General features: G+C 31.4%; 2 protein-coding genes and 1 non-coding gene across 5 annotated transcripts; all 3 read right to left on the bottom strand.

Annotated features, from left to right (window-relative positions):
- Window positions 1-290: 290 nt before the first annotated feature.
- TRNAE-UUC lies at window positions 291-362 on the bottom strand. Its single transcript has one exon. It is a non-coding gene; the product is annotated as a tRNA-Glu (tRNA).
- Window positions 363-1,738: 1,376 nt separating this feature from the next.
- Window positions 1,739-6,349, bottom strand: LOC114408722 (polyadenylate-binding protein 8-like). 3 transcript variants are annotated; one of them, XM_028371870.1, is made up of 9 exons: window positions 5,845-6,076; window positions 5,278-5,396; window positions 4,522-5,178; window positions 4,329-4,406; window positions 4,151-4,240; window positions 2,919-3,053; window positions 2,576-2,746; window positions 2,298-2,465; window positions 1,739-2,191 (listed from the first exon to the last, which is right to left on the bottom strand). In XM_028371870.1, the coding sequence occupies exons 1-9, from the start codon at window positions 6,074-6,076 to the stop codon at window positions 1,949-1,951; spliced, it is 1,893 nt and encodes a 630-aa protein (XP_028227671.1). In that variant the 3' UTR covers window positions 1,739-1,948. The 3 variants fall into 3 exon arrangements, with proteins under 3 accessions (XP_028227671.1, XP_028227673.1, XP_028227672.1); XM_028371872.1 differs by having other exon boundaries at window positions 1,759-2,191; window positions 2,576-2,725; window positions 5,845-6,349; XM_028371871.1 differs by having other exon boundaries at window positions 1,759-2,191; window positions 2,576-2,728; window positions 5,845-6,349.
- A 7,891-nt stretch (window positions 6,350-14,240) lies between these two features.
- On the bottom strand, window positions 14,241-15,704 carry LOC114408723 (WUSCHEL-related homeobox 4-like). Its single transcript, XM_028371873.1, has 3 exons — window positions 15,405-15,704; window positions 14,791-15,075; window positions 14,241-14,670 (listed from the first exon to the last, which is right to left on the bottom strand). Exons 1-3 carry the CDS (start codon window positions 15,630-15,632, stop codon window positions 14,509-14,511), a joined length of 675 nt encoding a protein of 224 aa, XP_028227674.1. The 5' UTR covers window positions 15,633-15,704; the 3' UTR covers window positions 14,241-14,508.
- Between the last annotated feature and the right edge of the window lie 6,860 nt (window positions 15,705-22,564).

Consider the following 22,564-nt stretch of genomic DNA (forward strand, 5'->3'; position numbering starts at 1 on the left):
TTTTGATTTCCTAAAAACAAAAAAAAAAAAAACAAAAATTCTTCTTTTACATTCCTTAAAGGAAGAAAAATAGAAGGGAGTACAAATAGAATTATTCAGACTTTTCATGGACGATTAGCATGCATGACAGTAATGGGCATTTAAAGTCATAGGTGGACCTATGTTAATTTGCAAGTTTGGTGTGCACTATCTTTTATTATTGGGCGTATTGGATTATAGTTGCACTTTCGCGAATAAATTATAAATCCATTAACAAAAATTAATTAAAAAACCATACTTAAATTAATGTGTTCCATTGCCGGGAATCGAACCCGGGTCTCCTGGGTGAAAGCCAGATATCCTAACCGCTGGACGACAATGGATTATTGAAACGTAACCACCTTCTTTAGTTATCTACTAAATAGTTATGACGACCAAACCACCCCTATTTGAATGCAATAAAAAGAAAAAGCAAAACGACGGAGAAAAAAATCATGATGAGAAAACAAAGAAAGAATAGAGAGACTGAGACCGTTTCGGCAGTCTGATTTGATTCGATTTTTATTATTAAAAAGGCCTTTTAATCAAATAAAAATTATGTGATTTAATTTGATTTTAATTTAATATCAAATTTAAATTACAGTATGAATTTGATCAATTTTTACTATTTTCACTCAAATAATATTTCATTAAAAAAGTTATACTTTCTTTTCATATTTTAAATTAAATTTTATTAAAAAAATTATTAATAAAAATCTACAAACTTGTTAATACGTTCAACATTCTATAATAAAAGTCGGTCAAACTTTTATCCATTTAAGTATTAAGAACCAAAACTATATCTAGGCATTATATTATATATTATTATACGTAACTAATAAATATTACAATCAAAAGTTTATTAATGTCATTCATGATATTTTCCGGTATCCAATCTTAATTAAGAGTTAATTAATTAAAATTTGTTTAAATTGAATAAATGTTTTTTGTTTTATTTTTTCTAATAATTTATAAAACAGTTATTTTACGTTGCCATTCAATCATAAATCACTTTTAATATAACTTCTAGGATAATATCACAAATATCAATAAACTTATCATGAATTATGATGGGATGAATATATAAAATTAAATAGGTAACAAATTAGATATTGATTTTCAATAGATATATTCATATGTAATAATCTGATAGATGCAACTTTTTCTTCTGCAGTAAGGGGATTTTTTTATTACTTATTAGTTTGACGATACATGAAGGACTTAATTTTTGTTAGATGTTACAACCAATTTATATGATGACTTGATGATATTTATGTGAACGTTTGATGAATTGAACAATTTTGAAACTAGTTTATTTTCTTAAATAGTCTACTAGATCAATTTGAACGAACTTCTATATGGATTAAGGCAATTCGTATACATGTGGTATAACTTAGTAAATGATTTATAAAAAGATTACTTCATTTGAATCACATTAGTGTAGAAAATAACTTCATTTGTTCACATATTTTCATAAAAAGATTTTCAATTGATTTTGTTATTGTTTTAGGTTGCAAACTTGAATATCATTAGGATTCCAGAAAAGCTCCCAAAAGGAGTGAATTGCTTAAAATTAAAGAAAGAATTTCAAATAAAAAAGAGGGATCTACCTGAACAAATTTTGGCTTTAATCTTGCCTTGTTCCTCCCCTCTCTTTTTTTGTTAAGCATAGCATATAAACAAACGAACCATGGGAAATTAAAGTTAGCACGAAACACGGTTAAAAGCTGGAAGCCATTATTTTTTTAAAGAAAACTGGGGCCAAAATAGGACGGCCATGTCAAACTAAGCAGTAGTGAAGAGAAACCAAATCAAAATGCAAATCAATAAGTTACTCCAAGGAGTGTTTGCTAATCCTACAAAAAAACCAGAAACACAACTGTGACTGTTTTAAGAACATGTGTATTCCTGTAAACTGGCATACATAATCTTAAGACTCGACATTATCATTCAGAGAGAGTGAAGCCAGTTGATCGGCTGGGCTGTTTGATTGCTGCTGTGTAACTTTCTTCAACACATCCATGGCCTCAACAACTTTAGCCTTGAGAGCATCCGGTGACTCAATCAGATGTAATACCTCAGGCTGATCCATCTCTAAGAGCATACCAGTAACCTTTGCTGCTGCTTCATGCTCCAGCTTATCTACTAACGGGTATAAAGCTTCACCAAGCATCTACAAAACCATTCAAAATAGAGTCGTATGTCAATTTTCTAGTGCGCATGAATCAATGAGTGCTAAACCCAAATGTGTTGAAATTAAAGCCAGAAACAGGTCTTACAGTCCTCTGCTGTTCAGGAGTAGCATTGGCAAGGGCCGAGGCCAGGGCCTGCGTGGGCATTTGTTGACCAATGCCATAAGTGACCATTCCTCCAGGTACTCCTGCCAGTTGAATATTTTGCATATTGGAGCCAGAAGGATATCGATAGACATGTCCCCTTGGAAGCATCTGAAAACCGCAACAATAAGTATACCAACATCAGGCATAGAGAATATCAAATACAAGGGGTTAAAAAAGGAAAACAGAACAGAAATCGCCAAAGGTGTGCAGAATAAGACCTGTTGGTGCATCAATGGCAATGGCTGCTGGAGCTGTTGCATAGGACCTGATCCTCGGTGTCCTCCTGGGCGCTGTCCCTGTTGACCCTGCTGAACCAGTGGAACATAGAAGTTTGGAGCACCACCTGGCCTCATTCCAGGAACAAAATGCTGCTGGTAACCAAATGCAGCCTGTTATGAAGATCAAATGTTCATCGAATATTGCAACACAGAAGTAATGCAGGAGGAACAGAAATACAGAATACAACACAACCAACTGAAACATTAAAACTTAAAAGGTAGGTAGGCTGTAGGCCACATTATGCATGAGTAAAAACTTAAAACCAACTGAATCTTTAATTACTTGAGGTATCGTGGCTGGAGCTGCTTGCCCATACAAAAATTGTTGTCCTATCGCAGGAGCCCCTAGAGGGTATAGAGGCATTCGAGGTGAAACATTAGGGGTTATTGCAGCAGGCCTCGATTGTGAAAATTGTGCCTGCATGAAATAATATGCCCAAAAAAATAAAGCAATTATGCTAGGTCAGAAAATTAACAGCTGCATGTATAAATACAAGAATAAGTTAAGACCCTTCTCAGTTATGTTAACCATTCATATCAGTACAAATAGAAAATATCTCAAAATATCAAGATTGTATCATAGAATGTTTACAATGTATCTGAGGTAATGTCTCAGGAGTGGTTTCCATATCTTAAAATAATTCGTTTATTTCCTTATTTAATTAGGATTAACAGTCTATTAGTACAAAACTGTAGTGCTTTGTCTTCACTTCAACACCAATATAAGAGAATATCACTCGGTCTTTTTTTTATATTTCTTTTCCTCCCCTATGTAAATCCCGATAATTTCAACAATTCACAACCTACAAAATCTGAAATCATTAGACCAGAAAACTATATCATTCTCTTTGCTTCAAATAAAAAAAAAAACTATATCTTTCTCCTGATTCTGAGAGAAACTTGTTTTTAACTTTTTTTCCTTCCAACATATCATCTAATAGGACAAGACAGCTTGACCTCCTCTGTGTTTCACTTCACCTCTAATCTTTCCATTTGGTGTGATTTTTCTCAATGAAACAATACCATAGCTTCCAATTCAATGTATGCACCACAAGTATTATTGGAATTTATGAACTCAACCTACTTGTCCAAATTCTTCCTGTAGTTGCAAATATTGATGCATCTATGTATAAACAGTAACCGTTCCACATTTCTGGAAGCAAATCCTAGCCAATTCCTCTATCATTTTGAAATTGTCTTATGTATTCTATATATCATGTTTGTACTATTGACATAGTGCAATTCATATTTGTGATCCATAGGAATGAAATCTTATGCGACAAAAGCATCTTTTGCTAGTCTAAAAACAATGGATGATTTCTGCTACTGAAAAGATTGCTACAAAAAAGAAGTTTATGTAAAATTTTAACTAAAAGCAGAGTCAGGCATGAAAATACACAAAATAACTACAAGTAGCAATGGACTTAATGCAGGAATTTTTATTCCTAAAGATGACCATAATGTAATTATAAAGCATATAGTTAACTGGTGATCTGTTGTTGCACTGTATATTACCTGTAACCTTGCTCTTCTATCTTCTTTTCTCTGTGCAAGGGCAACATAGAGAGGTTTGCCAGCAACCATTTTACCATTCATCTCACCAAGCTACAAGTATCAACAGATTTTGTATATGAGCAATAAAGTTCCTCATCAGTTATTTAAGGATAGTCCCTAACATTTTTTTCATACTTACAGCCCGAGTTGCTCCCTCAGCAATTGAAAATGAAACAAATCCAGATCCTCTACTAATTCCATTTGGATCTCGCATAACCTGCATGTTAGGCAAAAGGAAACACATTTTACGAAGATAAAAAGAAACACATTTTACGAAGATGTAGATTTGACAATTGCAGATATGAACAAAACGAAGAACCATACTCACACACCTTGCATGAGGTTATCGTACCAAACTCAGAGAACAGTTCCATGAGTTCTTCATCACCAACACTATCATCCAAGTTCTTGATATACAAGTTTGTACCATGATATTTATCAACAGTCTCCTTTGTAATCTGTTCATGTTGCCCTTTCAGTTCAAGCTCCCTTTCAGACTTTTTCTGGGCTTTTCCAACATACCACTCCTTACCATCAAAATTCTTTCCATTAAGAGCCTCCACAGCTTTAGCAGCATCGTCTACATTTGCAAAATTGACAAAACCAAAACCTTTTGATTTACCATCTACATCTCTCATCACTACAGCGCTAGTAATAGCTCCATATTCTCCAAAAATTCTCTCCAAGTCAGCCTCAGTCATTGAATCCAACAGGTTTTTCACGAAAACGTTATTAAACTTTGTGCCACTGAGAGCACTCTCTCTATCCTGCTTCCGCAGGAAAGGACCCACAAAGACCTGCTTATCATTGATCAGCATGCCGTTTAACTTGTCAATTGCATTTTGTGCAGATTCTTCACTCTCAAACTGCACAAAACCATGGCCTTTAGACTGGCCAGAAGCATCTGTCGCAACCTTGCAAGATAGAATATTCCCAAAAGCCGAAAATGTATCGTACAAAGCCTTGTGATCAATCGCCTTGTCCAAATTCTGCACCATCAATCAAGAAATAACAAGATTAATAAGCAACCAGAAAAAAAATTAATATTCATCATAGAGAAAAAGGGTTTGAGAATCAGCAAAAGTCACCTTTATGAAAACATTAGCTGCACCACTCTTCCGAGCACTAGGGTCCCGAATAGAGTACATTATCCTAATGATTTTGCCGTTCAGTGGAGTGAAATTCAGCACATCAATTGCTTTTGCGGCTGCATGATAGTTACAGTTTGTAATCAAGGTTAAAATAGTACTAAGCAAGAACATAAGTGATTAATCCTATCAATGCAGGAACAAAAGTGCTTAATCCTATCAATGCAGGAACAAAAGCGATTAATCCCATCAATGCAAGAACAAACGCGATATTAATCCTATCAATTCAAGAACAAAAGCTACTAATCCTATCAATGCAAGAATAGATGCGAGTAATAATCATATCAATGCAAGCATAAAAGCCATTTAACCCTATCAATGCAAGAACAGATGCAATTAATCCTAACAATGCAAGAATAAAAGCGATTAACCCTATCAATGGAAGAACAAACGCGATTAACCCTACCAATGCAAGAACAAATGCAATTAATCCTATCACAATGCAAACACAAATGCGATTAATCCTATGAATGCAAGAACAAATGCGATTCAGAAGAAGAAATAGACCATCGTGAGCGTTGCTGAAATTGACGTAGCCGTAACCAAGGGATTGTTGGGTGGCCACGTCCCTGCAAATTCGAACGGAAACGACTTGGGCAACCTGGTTGAAGAGATCATACAGCTGCGGATCGTTGACGTCGTGGTGAAGATCCCCGACGTACAACGAGATGGTCGTCAGCGAGGGGTTCGCGCCGGAAGCCGCCGCGTCAATGGTGGGGTTCTCAAGAACTTGAGCCATTTCTTTTTTTTTTTTTCTGGTAAATTGAATGCGGTAATAGGTTGAAGCACAACTTGACGTAGATTAAGTATCAGAAGTGTTAAACCCTAACTAAGTATTTAATAAGGAATTTCTGTTCGGAGAAAGATATTGTAGAAACTGAAAACTTTTTGGGTTCGTAATAATTTTTTTTTCCTTTTCTTTTAGGGTAAATTACGCCGGAGAGAGAGGCGATCGGTGCAGTAACGAAAAAGAAGGATAGTAGCACCGCACTGGACTCTCCTGAAGGGTATGACCTATATAGTAGAATCCTGAACTTAAATTGGCAGATTTTTTTATTTTAGAAAAGAATATTTATTATTTATCCCATCTTTGTATATTTATTATTAATATTATTATATAATAAAGACACGAAATCTAGTTTTTTTTTTGGTAAAAAAAATCTGAAACCAGGAACATTTCATTTTTATTATTTTTTATTTGATAAATTATATTAATTGCTAGGATAATTAATAGAGATTGAGTTTTAATGCGCACTTTAAAAAATATTTTTACTTTTTTATAATATTTTTGTGTATAGAAAAAAAATTATTAGTTATGAAAATAAGTTTTAGGATTAAATATGTATTTTTGATCAAATTTATTTTTAGTCATTTGAAAAAAAAAACCTTTTTTTTAGCCCTTCAAATATTAAAAATACCAAATTCCAATCTTGATGCTAACTTAATTACATTTTTATGGTTATTCAAGATCAAACCAAATGGTTTTTAAACCATTAAATGATTAAAAAAACCAAAAACTGCTTAAACTCACGGCCAAAACCAAAATTTTTAAAAATCACATATTTTTAAGATTTGATTCGATTTTCAAACTTGTTATAAAAAACAAATCAAATCCAACAAAACACATGGTGTAATTATATTATTTTTTTCGTGGTTATTAGTAATTAGTATTAAATCATTTATTAATTTTTTTATTTTATAATCAAGATACATATTTTATTTTCATATTTTAAAAAATGATATATTAATAGTGTTAAATATTAAATAATGCACAAATTACTATTATATTTAAAAAAATTGATAATATTATTTTATAATTTTCAACCCAAATGTGTTAAACAAAATTTAATAAAATAAATAAATTTATTTTTAAAACAATATAACATAAAGTTTAGTTGATAAATTTTAAATTATAATAATATGTTAAAAGTTAGGATTATCAAATCGAAGGAAACCAAATCACAAAAGATTGGTGAACTAAATCAAATATATAGTAACACATATATCTTTTATTTGAACTTTAAAATTTAAAGGAAATTTTTATTACCAATTAATTTAAAATTATTGATATATGAAAGACTCGAATTTCTAACTTTAGTGTTATGTTATTAATTAAACACTCTAACCAATTAAGTTAATAAGTCAATTATATTATAAAATAATTAATATTATTATATATAACACTAAAAATTTTAATATATATTTAATACACATATAAATTTAGATAATAAATTTTATAATAATTAATTTTGATATAATGAAGTAATTTTTTATTTATATAAATTTTAAATAAAAATCATAATTTTAATAAAAATTTGATAGTTTTTTTCCCGACACTATGGTGCGTCATTTACTTGGGTTTCCCTTTTCATTTTGATTTTCAGATACCATAAAATTAAAGTTGAATGTTAAGAAGAAAAAAGAAAACAAAATTGTATTTTACTTTTGTTCATTTCTGATCCTGTATAATCTACTTTTGTCTCGAATGGTTGCATGAAGGACAATTGTTCTGAAATTATATCACAACGGATTTTGATACCACTGAATTAATGTGCATAAGTTGAGGGTAACAAAGGGTTTGATCTTGAAATAAAATCTGTAGTGAATAAGAAGAAAAGAAAACCCAATAGAAAGAGGGTAGTCAATGATGTTCAGAATATTTGTGAAAATTCAAAAGAAAGATGCTTTGAACAAGATGGAGATGAGCATCTGCTCCTTATGAAACAAGGAGTCGGGATGATGAAGGATTACATTCGGCTATTTTAAATATTTGAGGGACTAAAATTAAGGAAAAAAATTCAAAAGGACTAAAAACAAATTTATTTAATTTTTAGACGACAAAAAAAACTTAACTTAAATTTTAATTAACTCACTATATGAGTATTTAAATTAGTTCGGTCATTTACTGGTTATTATAAATGCAAAAAAAAAAATATGCATACGATATATTTTATTTTTTACATGTCATATCTTATTTAAAAAATAAAATTCATGAATATAATAAAGGAATTTATTAGGTTTCTGGATGTAATTTTCTTAAATTAAATACAATATGCAAACAATAAAATAGAGTTTTCCATTTCATTTCATATTATAAAATTTTAAAATAATTAAAATAATATTTGACTTAAATATAATTTTCATCTCCTTATTTTGTTTAATCCATAATTTTAGTCCATTTATTTTAAAATAGAAATATTTAGTTTTCATATTTTAGAAATTTTGATTCAATTTTCGATTTTGTCTATATTTTATTTTTCATTTTGGTCCAATTAAATTTTAAATCTAAAGTATTCATTTAAAATATTATCAATAAATAATTTAATTATTTAAAATATAAGAAATAAGGCTTAATTACATCTTTGTACCCCAACTTTTTTATTTTTTGACAAATTTTGTGCTTAATATTTTTATTTTTTGACCAATTTTATTCTTAACTTTTATTTTTTTATAAATTTTACTCCTAATTTCCATGCTTATTAATGGATAAATATCCAAGGATAACACAAGTTTCTTAAAAATTGAGCATAAAATACTTCAAATTAATATACTATGAGTAAAATTCATCAAAAATTAAAAAAAATTGAGGATAATTAAAAAGTGTAATTAAGCCAAAAAAATAATAATAGACAAAATTGAATATTGAACTAAAATTGTCGATTTTGTAAATTAGGAAAATAAAATTTCTCTTATTTAAATAGTAAAATAAAAATTGTATTTTTTTAGGAATAACCAAAAATGTATTTAATCCGTGATATTTTATATTTTTATATTATATAAAAAGAAAAATTAACTTTGTTTTTTAATGGATCGTTGAGCTTTGAAAGATAAGGTCTTCAGCATTGTAATTATGATATTTGTTTCTGATATTTAATTATTTGGTGTCTATTTCAAATTGGTATTTTTCACCATTTATAATTTATGGTTTAATGAGTCGTTAAAAAGTTTTATCATTGTAATTAATACATCCTATATATTAACATAGGAATATTACATTTTTATGTTTGTTACAAATTTTATAAGATTATATCCAAGCATAACTACTTACTCCCATGTGTTGTTTGTATTTGGATCTTGTGATGATCTCGAATCTTGTCTTTGTGGGAACAAATTAATCTTGTGTTTGTGAGAATAAATAGCTAGGTAGATTATTTTAACGAACCTCGTGCTAAAGGATGTTGGGCACAATACTCTGATAAGATATGACATTGAGGCATAAGTTTCTATTTTAATTGCATGATGTTCTAAACATGTATTTTATTTTATTTTATTCTGCTGCTAAACTTGAGTTCTTTCGTAAACTTGAACGATCTTATTTTGAGCCGAAAATGTTTCTGAAAAGTTTTATTTGGTAACAGTGAAGCGAATGTGGACTTTTTATCCATGTTGATTTACTTACGATTTTATTGAATAAAATTGACTTAATTAGATTTTGTGTTTTATACGTTTTTCTCATTTATATGCATGTTGGGGTAAAGGGTGTCACAAAAGACAAGGTTGGTGTCATTTTTAGTGGCTTATAGTCTTCAATGATGTGGTTTTGTCTATGAACCTACTATTTGTTCAGTGGTTTGTTACCCCATTCGAAATTTCAGTAATTATTCATAGAAAGACACTGTGAGAGACACTAGGAGAGGGCACATCGTTCATTATTGGAGTACTTCAAGGTGTTGGCGGTCGAAACTCAAAGTAAGTGGTAGTTCGAATAGAAAGGTAATTTTATTTAACTCTTTGACTTTTTCATTCTGTTTGGGGTTGGGTTATTCGATTGCGTTATTTGTGGTTTGATTTCATTTGGGTTCGAAGTGAGTTTGATTTGTGTTCATGGGTGTGTTGACGCGAATACGAATTGGGTTACATTTTTTATGGGTGCAATTTGGGTTATGGTAGTTGGGGATATTATATTTTCAAACTGGATTAGGGATTTTGGTCATTAGTGACTGATTTGTGTTTGATTTTTCATTAGGTATGAGGTTTTCAATTGCTATTCATTCCATGGGCTCGTGGGTTATGAACCCAACATTGAAATGGGAGGGGAAAAAGGAGAATGCATATCATGACTTGGATATTGACACATGATCATTCCTTGAAGTTGTCAACTTGATACACGATCTTGAGTATTTTGTTACTGGTGGGCTTAAAATGTGGTGAAAAAGGTCTGATGTTGATTATGAAACCTTAACGGATTTGTCCTATGATCAAGACATTATGGATTTTGCAAGGTATGCTTTGAGTCATAAGTGTGCAGTTGATATTTATGTGGCGTTTGGGGTGAGTGATTATGAAGAAGTTACTGAGGATAAAGTTAGGGGTGAACTTACTAGGGGTAAGGAGTTGTTCAATGACCAACAAATTGTAGTGTTTGACGATGGTGTGAATTATTTGTTTGATTAGGACAGTGCTATGGCATTTGATGACAATGGTGAGTCATCCAGGAAGTAAAATGAGCCTAGAGTGAAAAGCAAAGTCAGCAACAAAGGAAAACAGAAGGCTTCTGGATATGAAGATCCTTTTGTTGAAAATCCTGGTCAGTGTGATGAAGACCCAAATAGGATGGATGATGACAATATGTCTAACCCACCCCATGAAGAACCTTATACAAATTTTAAAGAGATGCATGATTTGGAGATTGGCTATGAAACTGAGGAGTTGTATAGTGATGTTGAATATGAGGATGACATTACGAAGCCTGGAAAAAAATTTTGGATGTTTAGGAAAGAAACTATGTCCAAGGCTTTCAAGCGGACATTAGGAATGCAATTTACATGTTTGCAAGATTTTAAGGAAGGCATGATGGAGTGTCCTGTATTGAATGGTTATTAAGTGTATTTCCCAAAAAATGACCATTGAAGGGTTAAGGTTGTGTGTAAGACAAATAAGCGTCCATTCACAGCATATGTATCTAAGGTTGGTGAGACCACTACCTTTCAACTGAAAACACTAGAATTGATCACACATGTGCCAAAGTTTTTTACAATAAAAATGTCAATCCCAAAGTGGGTTGCAAAAGTGCTACTTGACAAGTTCAGAACATCTAAAAGATTCACATTGCCACAGATCGTGCAGGAGATGAAATCCACTTATGTTGTGGGAATTACCAGATCTTGTGCAATTTTTGCTAGGAAGCTAGCACTGCATAAAATTGAAGGTGATGCAATTAAACAATACACATTGCTTAGATGCTACAATAGTGAACTCATATCCATAAATGCAAACAACACCTTTAAGATCCATGTGAACAGACATGTTCCTACTTTGCCACCACGGTTTGGGTCTTTTTACATGTGTATGGATGCTTGCAAAAGTGATTTTGTAGATAGTTGCAAACCTTTTATTGGAGTAGATGATTGTCACCTTAAGACACGATATGGAGGGCAGAGTCTTGTAGTTGTGATCAGAGATGCTAATGACCAATACTATCCTTTAGCATTTGTTGTTGTTGAGACTGAGAACAAAGAGAGTTGGAAATGGTTCTTAAATGGGTTGTTGACTAACATTGGAGATCCTGAAACCTACAAATGGGTTTTAATTTCTGACAGGCAAAAGGTAATTAAGTTTAATATGTTATTATGCAATGTTATATTATGTAATTTGTATAATTCATGACAAACAAAATACTTTTTGGTGTAGGGACTTGTAATTTCATTTCATGAGCTGGATGATAGAATTGAACATAGATTCATGTAAGGCATATGTATACTAATTTAAAAAAAAAAATGGAGGAGGAGCTCTGCTAAGGGACTTAGTGATAGCTGCTTCAAAAGCAACTTATTTGGAGGCATATAAAGAGAAAATGAATCAAATCAAAGAGATCAACAACAAGGCTTATGACAACAAGAGAAAATGAATCATATCAAAGAGATCAACAACATGGCTACTTGAAAAGCATCTTATTTGGAGGTATTCGTAGGCATGTTGTTTATGTTATACAACAAAACAGAGAGAAACCAAAAGACTAAGTTCATGCCTACTACCATGGAGAGACTTATGCTAAGTGCTACAGACACAAAATGAGTCCTATAAAATGGCGAAGACAGATGACCAAAAGGATATTGCTGATCTAATTCCGCCTCTAATCTACAAGGTTGGACCTAGAAGACCAAACAAATTAAGAAGAGAGTCAGATGAAGAGACAATACCAACTAAACTGAGAAGAGAAAATACTAAAAACAAATGCACGAGATGCCTTCAATATGGACACAACACTCGAACCTGCAAAGAGCGACCTGTGGCAACTAGTGGATTTGAGGCACAAGTTGTTGGATTTGAAATTCCGACAATAGGAAACACTGTTAAGCTGATGGATCTAAGGCACTAGTTATTGGATCTGAAATTCCAATAGTAGGAAACACTTCTAAAATTGGTGGATCTGAGGCACAAGCTGTTGGATCTAAAATTCCAACAATAGAAAACAATGTTGGAGATGCTGGATCTATGATGGGAGGACTTGGATATGTAATTCCAATAGAAAACACTCTTGCAACAACTTTTGAATTTGATATTCCAACGCAAGCATCTCAAGTTGGGACATCCAACCCAAGTGGGAGTAAAGTCTAAAAAAAAGCAACCAAAATCGAAATAAAAGCTAAAAATTGCTACACTATGTTCTACTTCTTACTGATTTGTATTCTAAACATGTATACTCATTCAGGCAAAGGAGAAGGCAAGAACGAAAAACGTATCCAAAATTTTGCAAAGACGGATTCTAAACTTTTCTATATTTATAGAAATTAAAAACATATTTTAACCTATATAAAAATTGGTAACATACAATAACTTCTTTTTTTTTAGAAGGAATACACTAACACTCTACACCTAAGTGCATTTTAAGATCAATTGTAGTTATAATTTGCTAACATTCTTTTTCCAAAAAATAAAGTGAGTGTCTCTTAACAAATTTTACAAAACATTTGTTAATGTATAGCCATTTATTTTCTAGAATGCGTACGTTAACAAGCTACACTTAAATGTATTTTAAAGATTAATTAGTTGTAATTATAATTTATTAACCTATTTCTTCTATAATAAGAAATGAGTGTTTTTTTAGCAAACCGCTCTCTATGATACATTGTTCTTGAAATCTAGAGTGCATTTTTACTAACTCTTTTTTTTAGGCGAGAGGTAGAGTGTATATAGATGCAATTTTTTTAATGTTTTTTTTAAATAAATAACAATATGCATGATACACTTAAATTATTTACAACAACACTTATACACTAATCTTAAAACTACCTACTATAAAAATAATATATCATGTGATAATAAAATTTATCATATGGTGATTTAAATTAATAATAAGTTTTTAACAAATACTTTTTTGTAAGTTTTAAATAATTTAAGACAAATATCTTATTATTAGTCTTTCATTTAACACAGTCCTGTTTCCGTGTATCACCCATTTTATTACTATACTTTTTTTTTAAATCTCTCTACCTTAAATTGTAAAAAATGATTGTGAGAATAAGGTTACTCTTTTTCTCACTATGCATACACAGTAAACGAGATGAAACTGGTCAGGACTTCTTTTTTCAAATCGTTGGTCTTCCTTTCCCTCCCAGGTCTGATTCTCATTGCCCTACGAGACACTATGCGGTAAAAAGAAATTTGCATGTCAATGGTGAAAAAATAAATATATGAATGCACCCTTGATACTTGATGTGCCTTACTTTATGAAAGTCTGATTTATGATGGGTGAGTGGAATATCTAACATGATTATTTTATAAGATTTCAGCTAGAGGACACTTATGCTTTTTCAATTTGAAAGTAAAAGGCGTAAAAGGATAGGCTTAAGAAGAAGAAGAAGAATTAAGAAGGAGTAGGTGCGTGGACTTGTGCGTCCGTAGTTTCTCCTTTTAACCTAAAAGCTTCGTTTGATTTATTTGTGTTCCTGTAGTCAAAAGGATCCATCGTTTTCAAAGCCACACACCGATGTAGCTGAAATCAACAAATAAAGGGAGACAAATCGCTTTGGTTTGGTTCCAAAGTCAGGAATAGCATTAAGTGGAAGAGTACAGATCAGAGACAACTTTGTCTTTCTTCTTTCCCAATACAAAGAAAAAAGAAAAGTAAAGCAAATTAATTAAACCACATTCATTCAATAATCAGCTGCGATTCGGAACTAAAGCAAAGTGAAAAATGATAGATAAATGGTCAATCAAACTCAAACCCCTTCATCTGCCTTCCGGGTGCAATGGAAAAAGCTCCAGAGTTCTATGTTCCTCTTGTTCACAAGGTGATGACATGTTTTGTTCTTCCAAGCAGTCAAATACCCATCTCCTGCACTTCTTCTTGTACGGACTATCTTCCTCGTGATCTCTCTCTACCACTTCCCCCTGCAATAATCCGTTAAAGTACTTTAACTTTTTTATTTTTTTTCAAACAAGATCTCATAGTTATTCTTCTTATACTACTACCACCATCCTAGGTTAGTGTACAACATACTATATACATACCCTTGTTGTCTCCAAAGTAACAACACTGTGAATTGTGGGAGTTCGAGGACTATGAGAAGATGCAAGGCTGCTGCGCTTCTGCTTTTGTCTCTCGCGTGCTTTGTGATTCTGAAACCAATAGAACACGTTCTTCCCTTCGATCTTGCCGTACTTTCCAAGCTGGACAGTGATCTGCTCTATCTGTTGAGCATTCGGAGTTCGCATCCCTCCTTTGTACAACATCTCCAATATGCCTATCTGTTCTTGCGTAGGATTCCACCGTGTCCCTCCTGGGTGCGTTTCAATCTGTGTATTATAACAACAACAATAATTAATCAACTAATAACGAAAAATCGTTCACTTTGTTCGTCACTCAAATAATTTAAAAGCAAATGCATGTGTGGATATATAGTATATAAATGCTGTACGTATGTGCACGTGATTTTCTTATCAACAGGGTTTCCAATGATTCAACACTCTATTAATTCCACCAAATAAGTTAGATTCTCTTAATAAGTGACGTGAATTATATTAATGCATGGATGATGGGCAGGGAGAAAATTAAATTAATTAAAGAAAAAAAGTGAATAATTAAGATATCAAACAACAATAATAATAGTAATGATAATACGGACCTGGCCTTGGGGTGAAGGTGGATCCTTCTTAGTGTCGTCAGAGGAAACGGGTTTTCTGGGGCCACTTTCGGGCCTGATGAAGCTCTTGAGATCGAAAGGGGTAGTGATAGTTTTGGTGTTGGGAAGCTTGGGAGCAAGAGGGCGTAATCTCTTGCAGCCAAGTGTGAGGAAAGGTTCGTGCTCCCAGATTAATCCACGTGTGAACTGATGCACCTTCATGCTGCCCATGGTGGAGAGAAGAGGATGATAGGGAGATCAGTGATTATATAGAGGAGGATGAGAGGATCGCTATGCTAAAGTGGACAAAGTGGGAAATGAGGTGTTGCCTGCAACAACCAAGACCAAATGATGAGATGTAGTTGACTTATGAATTTCCACCCATAAATTAAAGTAAAAGGCAATGCAACTAGATTTTAAAAGAAAAGCAAAATCGCACCGTACAGAGAGTAAATTATTACTATAAGTAGTGCTTTGTTTCGGGTGCCCACCGTATCCCAGTCCAAAATTAGTGATTAATTTATCAAGATGCAAAGATTTATTTAGGGTCCAATCTCTGACTAAGTGCATAATAAACATTATTAGCATACAATTATATTATCATATCACTATAGCTAGCTAGGTAGTAACAATTATAACAATTTTTAACATACTATTTGTAACATATTTTGTATTAAAATTTATAAAATGATACCACAGATTCAAGCAAAACATATAATAATAATTGCACATCCTATCATTCTAAACAACCTATTAAAAAAATTATATTTCATCTCTCTTTTTTTATCACATTATATTGATACCTATTATATCTATATATATGTAGTTTTCCTCTTTTTCTTTTTCGTAGGTGGTGTCAAAGTAGGTTATGTGGGTGTTTAAGAATCATTTTTGTTAGTTAGAAATTATAGTTCCTTAGGCAGGGATGAAATGAGCGCGTGTGGACAAGGGTGGGTGTGTGTGGAAGGATGATGGACGTATGCGCTTGTGCGTGTGTGTTGGCCCGTCAAATCGGGTCTTTTTTTTCTTGCTTTCATGATAAGGTATCCATGCTTTTCGGTGGCCTCTTTGGCTCGCTCTCTTTCAAAGCTTTTTGCTCATCAATAAAGTGATGTGAGGAATGCAAAAAGATTCCTCCAATCCCAAAACTTGAAAATGGAAGCCCTTTGATCTGCTTTTCAGGATACGGTTTTTTATATAAAAACGGATGAATGGGACGTCCAGAGGGGGATATCATGAATATTGTCTTCGTCCTTTTGAAGTGGTAGAGAATGTCCAAGAAAACACTCACTCGCTCAACCATATCTCTCAAACCCATTTCCCACTCTTTTGGGAACTGTAGCTCAATTTCCTAAGTACTACTACTAGCTACTTTACACTCCACATAAATGTAATAATCTATATAAAACATGCACCCATCATAATCTAGCTAGAGCTACGTACATACCCCTCCATTAAACTTTAGTGTATATCCAAATTAATTCTATAATTAAAGCATTATATTTATAAATAGAAACTACTATATTATATACTCCACGTATATTTTTACTATTTTATTCTAATATAATATCTATTTATACATATTTAATATTTTTTCTAAAGAATTAAAACATATTATAAAAAGATATAACACATTCAATATTTATATATCGAGTGAATCTGAGTCGTCTGCACCCATACATATATATATATATATATATATATATATATATATATATATATATTCAACAGCTAGCAATAAATAGTGACGTACACTGATCATATTAATATACTACATTTAAATTTATGTTCAGGTAATGGAATATATATGTTCAATGAACAAAAGCTGTGAGAACGGGGAATAATTCTCATTTCCCGCGTTGCATATGATTGAGTGTTGAGTGCAGCTGGCAAGTGGTCTCTGTCTGGTCGGATAACTAATCACAGTTCTTTAAGCAACCCAGCTCGGCACGTGAGTAAACATATTCATGAGTAATTCAAACCTTTAGTTATGCACGTGCCATTCAAATTGGGTGCACGAGAGGAAGACAAATTGCACACGTGTCTCAGTCAAAATACATGATGGCCAATCATCACAATCATGCACCTGCAAGCTGCGCGTGAGTTATTCCTCTTTCACTCCTGTGAATATGATTATGAATACTTTCATAGGCTCCTTGCAGAAAATAAGAACGGATAAAATAAATAATAATAAAATGATGTGAGATTGATATTTTTATATTTTGTTTTATTAAAAAAAATTATCTTCTTTTTTATTTCTTTTTCCTCTACCGAACAAAACCTCGAGCCGATAAAGAGATTTTCCAAATGCAAACGAATCCTAGCAATACAAGTATTTGTTAACAACTTAACATGTTTACAATTAACTACGTAGTGAAATTTACCAAAAAATAAATTTTCCAAACTGCACACGTGTTGTACAGTCATTTACATAAGACTATATAAATAGTAGTACATGAATATATATAGGGTTTGGGCAAGTAATTATTTGAGGTAGAAAAAAAGGACAAGAAAAAGTAAAACAAAAATTACTTAACCACGTACCACTAACTTTAAGATTTACTTATCATCTGTTTTGAAGGACATGTGATTGGACCAGTAAATATCATTGCAGAAGCTGGCTTTGTTAAAAAAGAGAGTATGATCAATGGCTTCTTGCAACATAGAAGAAAACCACTTTTAAAGTTAAGATGTGAAGAAGAAAAAAAGGGAACTCCAAATGCATGATGTAAATATAATGCTTGAAGAAGATAATAAATTAATTAGTTTAATTAGCATAATAATAGAGCTTAACATGTACAAGGTTAATTAAACGAGATAGGAAAACCGTTATTATATAAAATAATTATCTTACCGTATATGAGAATATATAACTAAATGATGTCAGCATATTCTAATCAATTTTTTAATATTTTTTTTTAAAAAAAATCAATAGACATTTAGTACACATCATTCGAACATTAAAGTAGAGAGTAGAAAATGAAAAAACAATTGTAATTAAATATTTGAAAAAAAAAGTATGAAACTCGCACATAATTTTAAAAATTACTCTTTTTTTTTCTCTTATTTTTTCACACCAAACGCATACTCTACTTCAGTTGCAGCCCCTGGCCCCTTAGCCTGATGTGTCCTACAATGTTCCTTAATGAGATGAGATGAGTTGTGTTGTGTTATGCGGTGTGCGGTGTGCCTTTTGCTTACCAGCTCATTTGTACCTGAATGTTTCTTAAGTATACGAGCAAATTTTCAGTATTCTTGTACCGTCGATTTGTTTATAGTTGTTTTCATTTCTCAATTTTCATTTTTATTTTAGAAAAGATAGTTTGAAAAAAATCATATATAAGAAGGGCCGGGGCTGTCTTAAAGAAAGAGTACATATTCTAAGAAAAATTTCCGTCAAGTACACCTGGCGTTGCTCCTTTTATTGAAAGACTAATTATGACGAATAATTATTGAAAATTAATTTTCAATATTTTTCTTAAATTGTTACTAATTAATAGCTTTCAATGAAAAAGAAAAAAAAAACTCAACTTCAGTTCATGTTGAAACTTATCCAGTTGCATTGATTCTTACCTTGGCCATTAATTATTCAAATTAAGTTGAAAAGTTTGGTTTAAAAGGTGAGCTTTCTAAATCTTTTATCCCATTGGCCAGATGTCACTATTATATGAACGTCAGTATCGTGGGATAATGATATCAAGGTTGACAATTTATAGATTATGAGCTTGAGACCATGTTTTTTGGCCTCACATTATACAGATCTCGTATCTGATTGCACCACATTTATCTCAACTCCCTTCAATCACGACAACGCAAGATTTTGCCTCTAATCAATCCATGCTAAAATGCCAACTAGGCAATGCCGTGCCTATTTACACAAGTATACAGGTTTTCATGATTCGTTGCTAATTTCATAGGATTTAGGTTTTCCAGCTCATACTTTTCGAAAGTTTTCATTTCATTGACACGCTTAATTTTATTGGATTAATGTATTAAAGTTAAAATTAAATTTTTTTAATATTTAAATTTAATTTTTATTAAAAATAATTATTGATCAAACTTTTCTTATTTTTTAGTCTAATTTTAGATTAATTAAAGTCATTTTGTGCGAATAAAAAAAATCACTTTGTATAATATATTAATCTGTCGGTCTCAGAATTGCATATTACGTGTTAGGAATTTTCTAATTTGTCCAAATATAAACATATCCGAAACAGCAATGTTTATGTGGCCCGTCCACCTAAAAGAAACTTCATTATTGAACAATCACATTTTCCTTCGATCCCTTTCCTCTATTTTAAAAAAAACAATAACACTAGTAATAATGAGAAAATTTTAAAAAAAATTATGAATTTAATTTTGATGTACTATTAATGCATATAAAATAATGTAAACATTTTTCAATGACATTACCTTAAAATTAAAAGGTTTACATTTTGTAGGTTAATTATAAAATTAATTTTATCGACATTTCGTTGAAATTTTTCAATTGGAAATTAAAACTTATCGGAAATTAATCTCATGGATATTTCATTTAAAAGGTCGACATATTATCGTAAAATGTTTCATTGAAATTCTTCAATTGGAAATTTCTCAAAAAAGTTAATTATAGGTTCTTCCCTCAATTGAAACAATAAAGTCGTTATATCCGTTATTAAAGTTGTTGAAAAGATCTTCGTAACAAAAAGAAAAAAAAAACTTGTTGAAAAGATAAAATATAGAACTAGAGTATGAATATATCATAAAAAAATAATTAGGCCAAGAAAAATAGGATATGTTATGGAAAATAAAACTTTCATAGAAAAGAAGTAAATGAAAGACTTTCATAAAAGTTCTTGTAGACCAAGAATAAAGTTTTCATTTTATACATGTCAAATTTTTCTTTCTCTGCATTTTAAGTTTATGGATATTCTCAGTTGAAAGATTCCTATATAAATAAGATATATTTTGGTTGACCAGGCTGAACTGTAATAGTTTTATTCTAATGCTAATTAAGAGTTTCACAAGACATTTTATCCCATTCAGATATTCACCACCGAAAAGTATTGAATTATCTTTTAAAAAGACAAGGAAGATTAAAATGGTAACAAGTGTCTATTATTTGATTCATCCGACCCGAAAGTATAATATTCATTTGCATAATGTTTGGTGCCAAAGTTATTGAATGGGTAATATGCCGATCTAGAAAACCAATCATGTCATGTACTTTATCGACTGGTTTATGAGTAAGTATTTTTACTAATTAAAGTTTTTATTATATCAATCTATCCACGTGATAATTTTGTTTGAGCATATACTCAAGTAGATGTTTCCAAATAGATTACTCATTTGCTAAATAGAAAAGATCACAAAAATTTCATAATTTTTAGTTGAATTAACCTATTCCAATTCAATAAAAAAATTTAATTGAAAGAACTCAAACCTCCACAACTGTTAGCTTTTAATTTTGAATCTCACATATCTACCATTTCATCATCATTAAGATACGTTGAAATAAATTATTTAAGTAAAAATTATTTGCATGGCTTACTCAAGTCTCCGGCCATAGTGCCAACAATTTGTTGTAGAGATGGGTTTTGATGGAATGACAATGGTCTATTGTGATTTAGGATGAATAAATGGTTTAATGAGAGTGAATAAATACAAATAATTTTTTATTGAATAAATGATCGATTGTGATTAAAAATACTCCACTTAATATAAGAAGTCAGCCAGCTTAGAACAATCAGGTCAAACGAATTTTAGAGCCGAAGTAAAATGTGAATAAATGACCATATATCATAAGATTACCGTCACTTTGCCAGGGATGAATTGTCGCTTGGTAAATTTGATAAGCTCAAGAATGTAAATGTGAGTGTTGATATTGAAATTGTGAATGTTGTCAGTCAAAGGTGTGGGACTGGGTAGAGTAGAGGACATTGGTGAATTGAAGTTGGGTCGCATGATTGATAGGACATGGATCCCACACAGAGGACGAAGCAATGGAAATCCATCATTAGGAGAAGACAATGCCATCATTTGCATGTGTCCATGGACCATATATTTCATTATCCTACAAACAAACCTAAACTCAACATCAACAAAATTGTAACACACCCATGATATACCTAGCTAGTCAGGAGTGCGATAATAGAAAAGAAGTATATATATCCTACAGTACAATTGTTCTATTACTATGTTCTATTGTGTTATGTTGTACTTCCACACATATATTATTTATTTAATCTTTGTTATTTGTAATAGTTTTATCTAAATAAAATTATTTTTAATGAAAAATACGTGGTCTAGACAAAAAAAAATATTAGCCATTTAGTTAGCAATGTCTTTTATCATTTAATTTTATCACTCCTCAAGCCACTACATTAATTAGTTTTTTGTTAATATAGTTCAAAAAGAATAAAGCTAGAAATCCTTTTGTTTTTTGGTATACAAACTAGCTAGAATTCATTGAGGAAAAAATAGAGGGAAAATTTATTTCTTCTTATGAACAAAAAAAAAAAGATAAGAATTATTTATTTTTTTAGTCCCTAAATATTTAAATTTTTTTACTTTTAGTCTTTAAATAAAAATATATATGATCTTAGTCTTTTATCTTTTTGTCCCTCTACATTTTTAGTCATTTTCCTCATATCTCGTACTTAAGTTATAAAGTGACATTTGTTTTAATATTATTTAATTATATTTTGTGGTAATTGATTTTCTGACCATTAAAAACCAAAAAAATAAATTTGTTTGAGTGTTTAAAATGTAGTCTTAAAAAATTATGGCTGTTTAGAACAGCCAAATTGTTTCTCGCCTTTTAATCCTTTTTATGCATAACAAATCAGATCGAGAAACACAAATCAACAAACCCATACCCAAAATCAAATATAAGAGTAACAACAGTGGAGCATCCTTCGCTTGTTTTTCAAATGTAAAGAGCTTGGTTTCAAATGCAAAAATTAAAGACACGCATGCATCTTTTAAAACAAAAGGAAAAGATACAGTATAACAGTATTATTTCCCCTTTTGAAGATTAAGAAATCTATTTATTATGGTATGGATTATTATAAGAGCAAAATTAGAAAAAACTTGGCGTTATGGAGTAGGTTGTCATTGATGCAACGCCTTACTCCGCCACGGGGTTCTCCCACGTTTGCCGCTGCCGCACACAGAGTACGACT

This window comes from Glycine soja, chromosome 4 (assembly GCF_004193775.1).
Source record: "Glycine soja cultivar W05 chromosome 4, ASM419377v2, whole genome shotgun sequence".
Lineage (NCBI taxonomy): Eukaryota > Viridiplantae > Streptophyta > Magnoliopsida > Fabales > Fabaceae > Glycine > Glycine soja.

Excerpts from the sequence above, each read along its gene's own strand:
- LOC114408722 (XM_028371870.1), bottom strand. The coding sequence starts at position 6,076 with ATGGCTCAAGTTCTTGAGAACCCCACCATTGACGCGGCGGCTTCCGGC. Across the intron at positions 3,054-4,150 it reads ATAGAAGAGCAAGGTTACAG|GCACAATTTTCACAATCGAG; the intron begins GTAATATACAGT and ends TATTTCATGCAG. Across the intron at positions 2,747-2,918 it reads CTCCAGCCACGATACCTCAA|GCTGCATTTGGTTACCAGCA; the intron begins GTAATTAAAGAT and ends TCTTCATAACAG.
- LOC114408723 (XM_028371873.1), bottom strand. The coding sequence starts at position 15,632 with ATGGGCAGCATGAAGGTGCATCAGTTCACACGTGGATTAATCTGGGAG. Across the intron at positions 15,076-15,404 it reads CACCTTCACCCCAAGGCCAG|ATTGAAACGCACCCAGGAGG; the intron begins GTCCGTATTATC and ends TATAATACACAG. Across the intron at positions 14,671-14,790 it reads TTACTTTGGAGACAACAAGG|GGGGAAGTGGTAGAGAGAGA; the intron begins GTATGTATATAG and ends GGATTATTGCAG.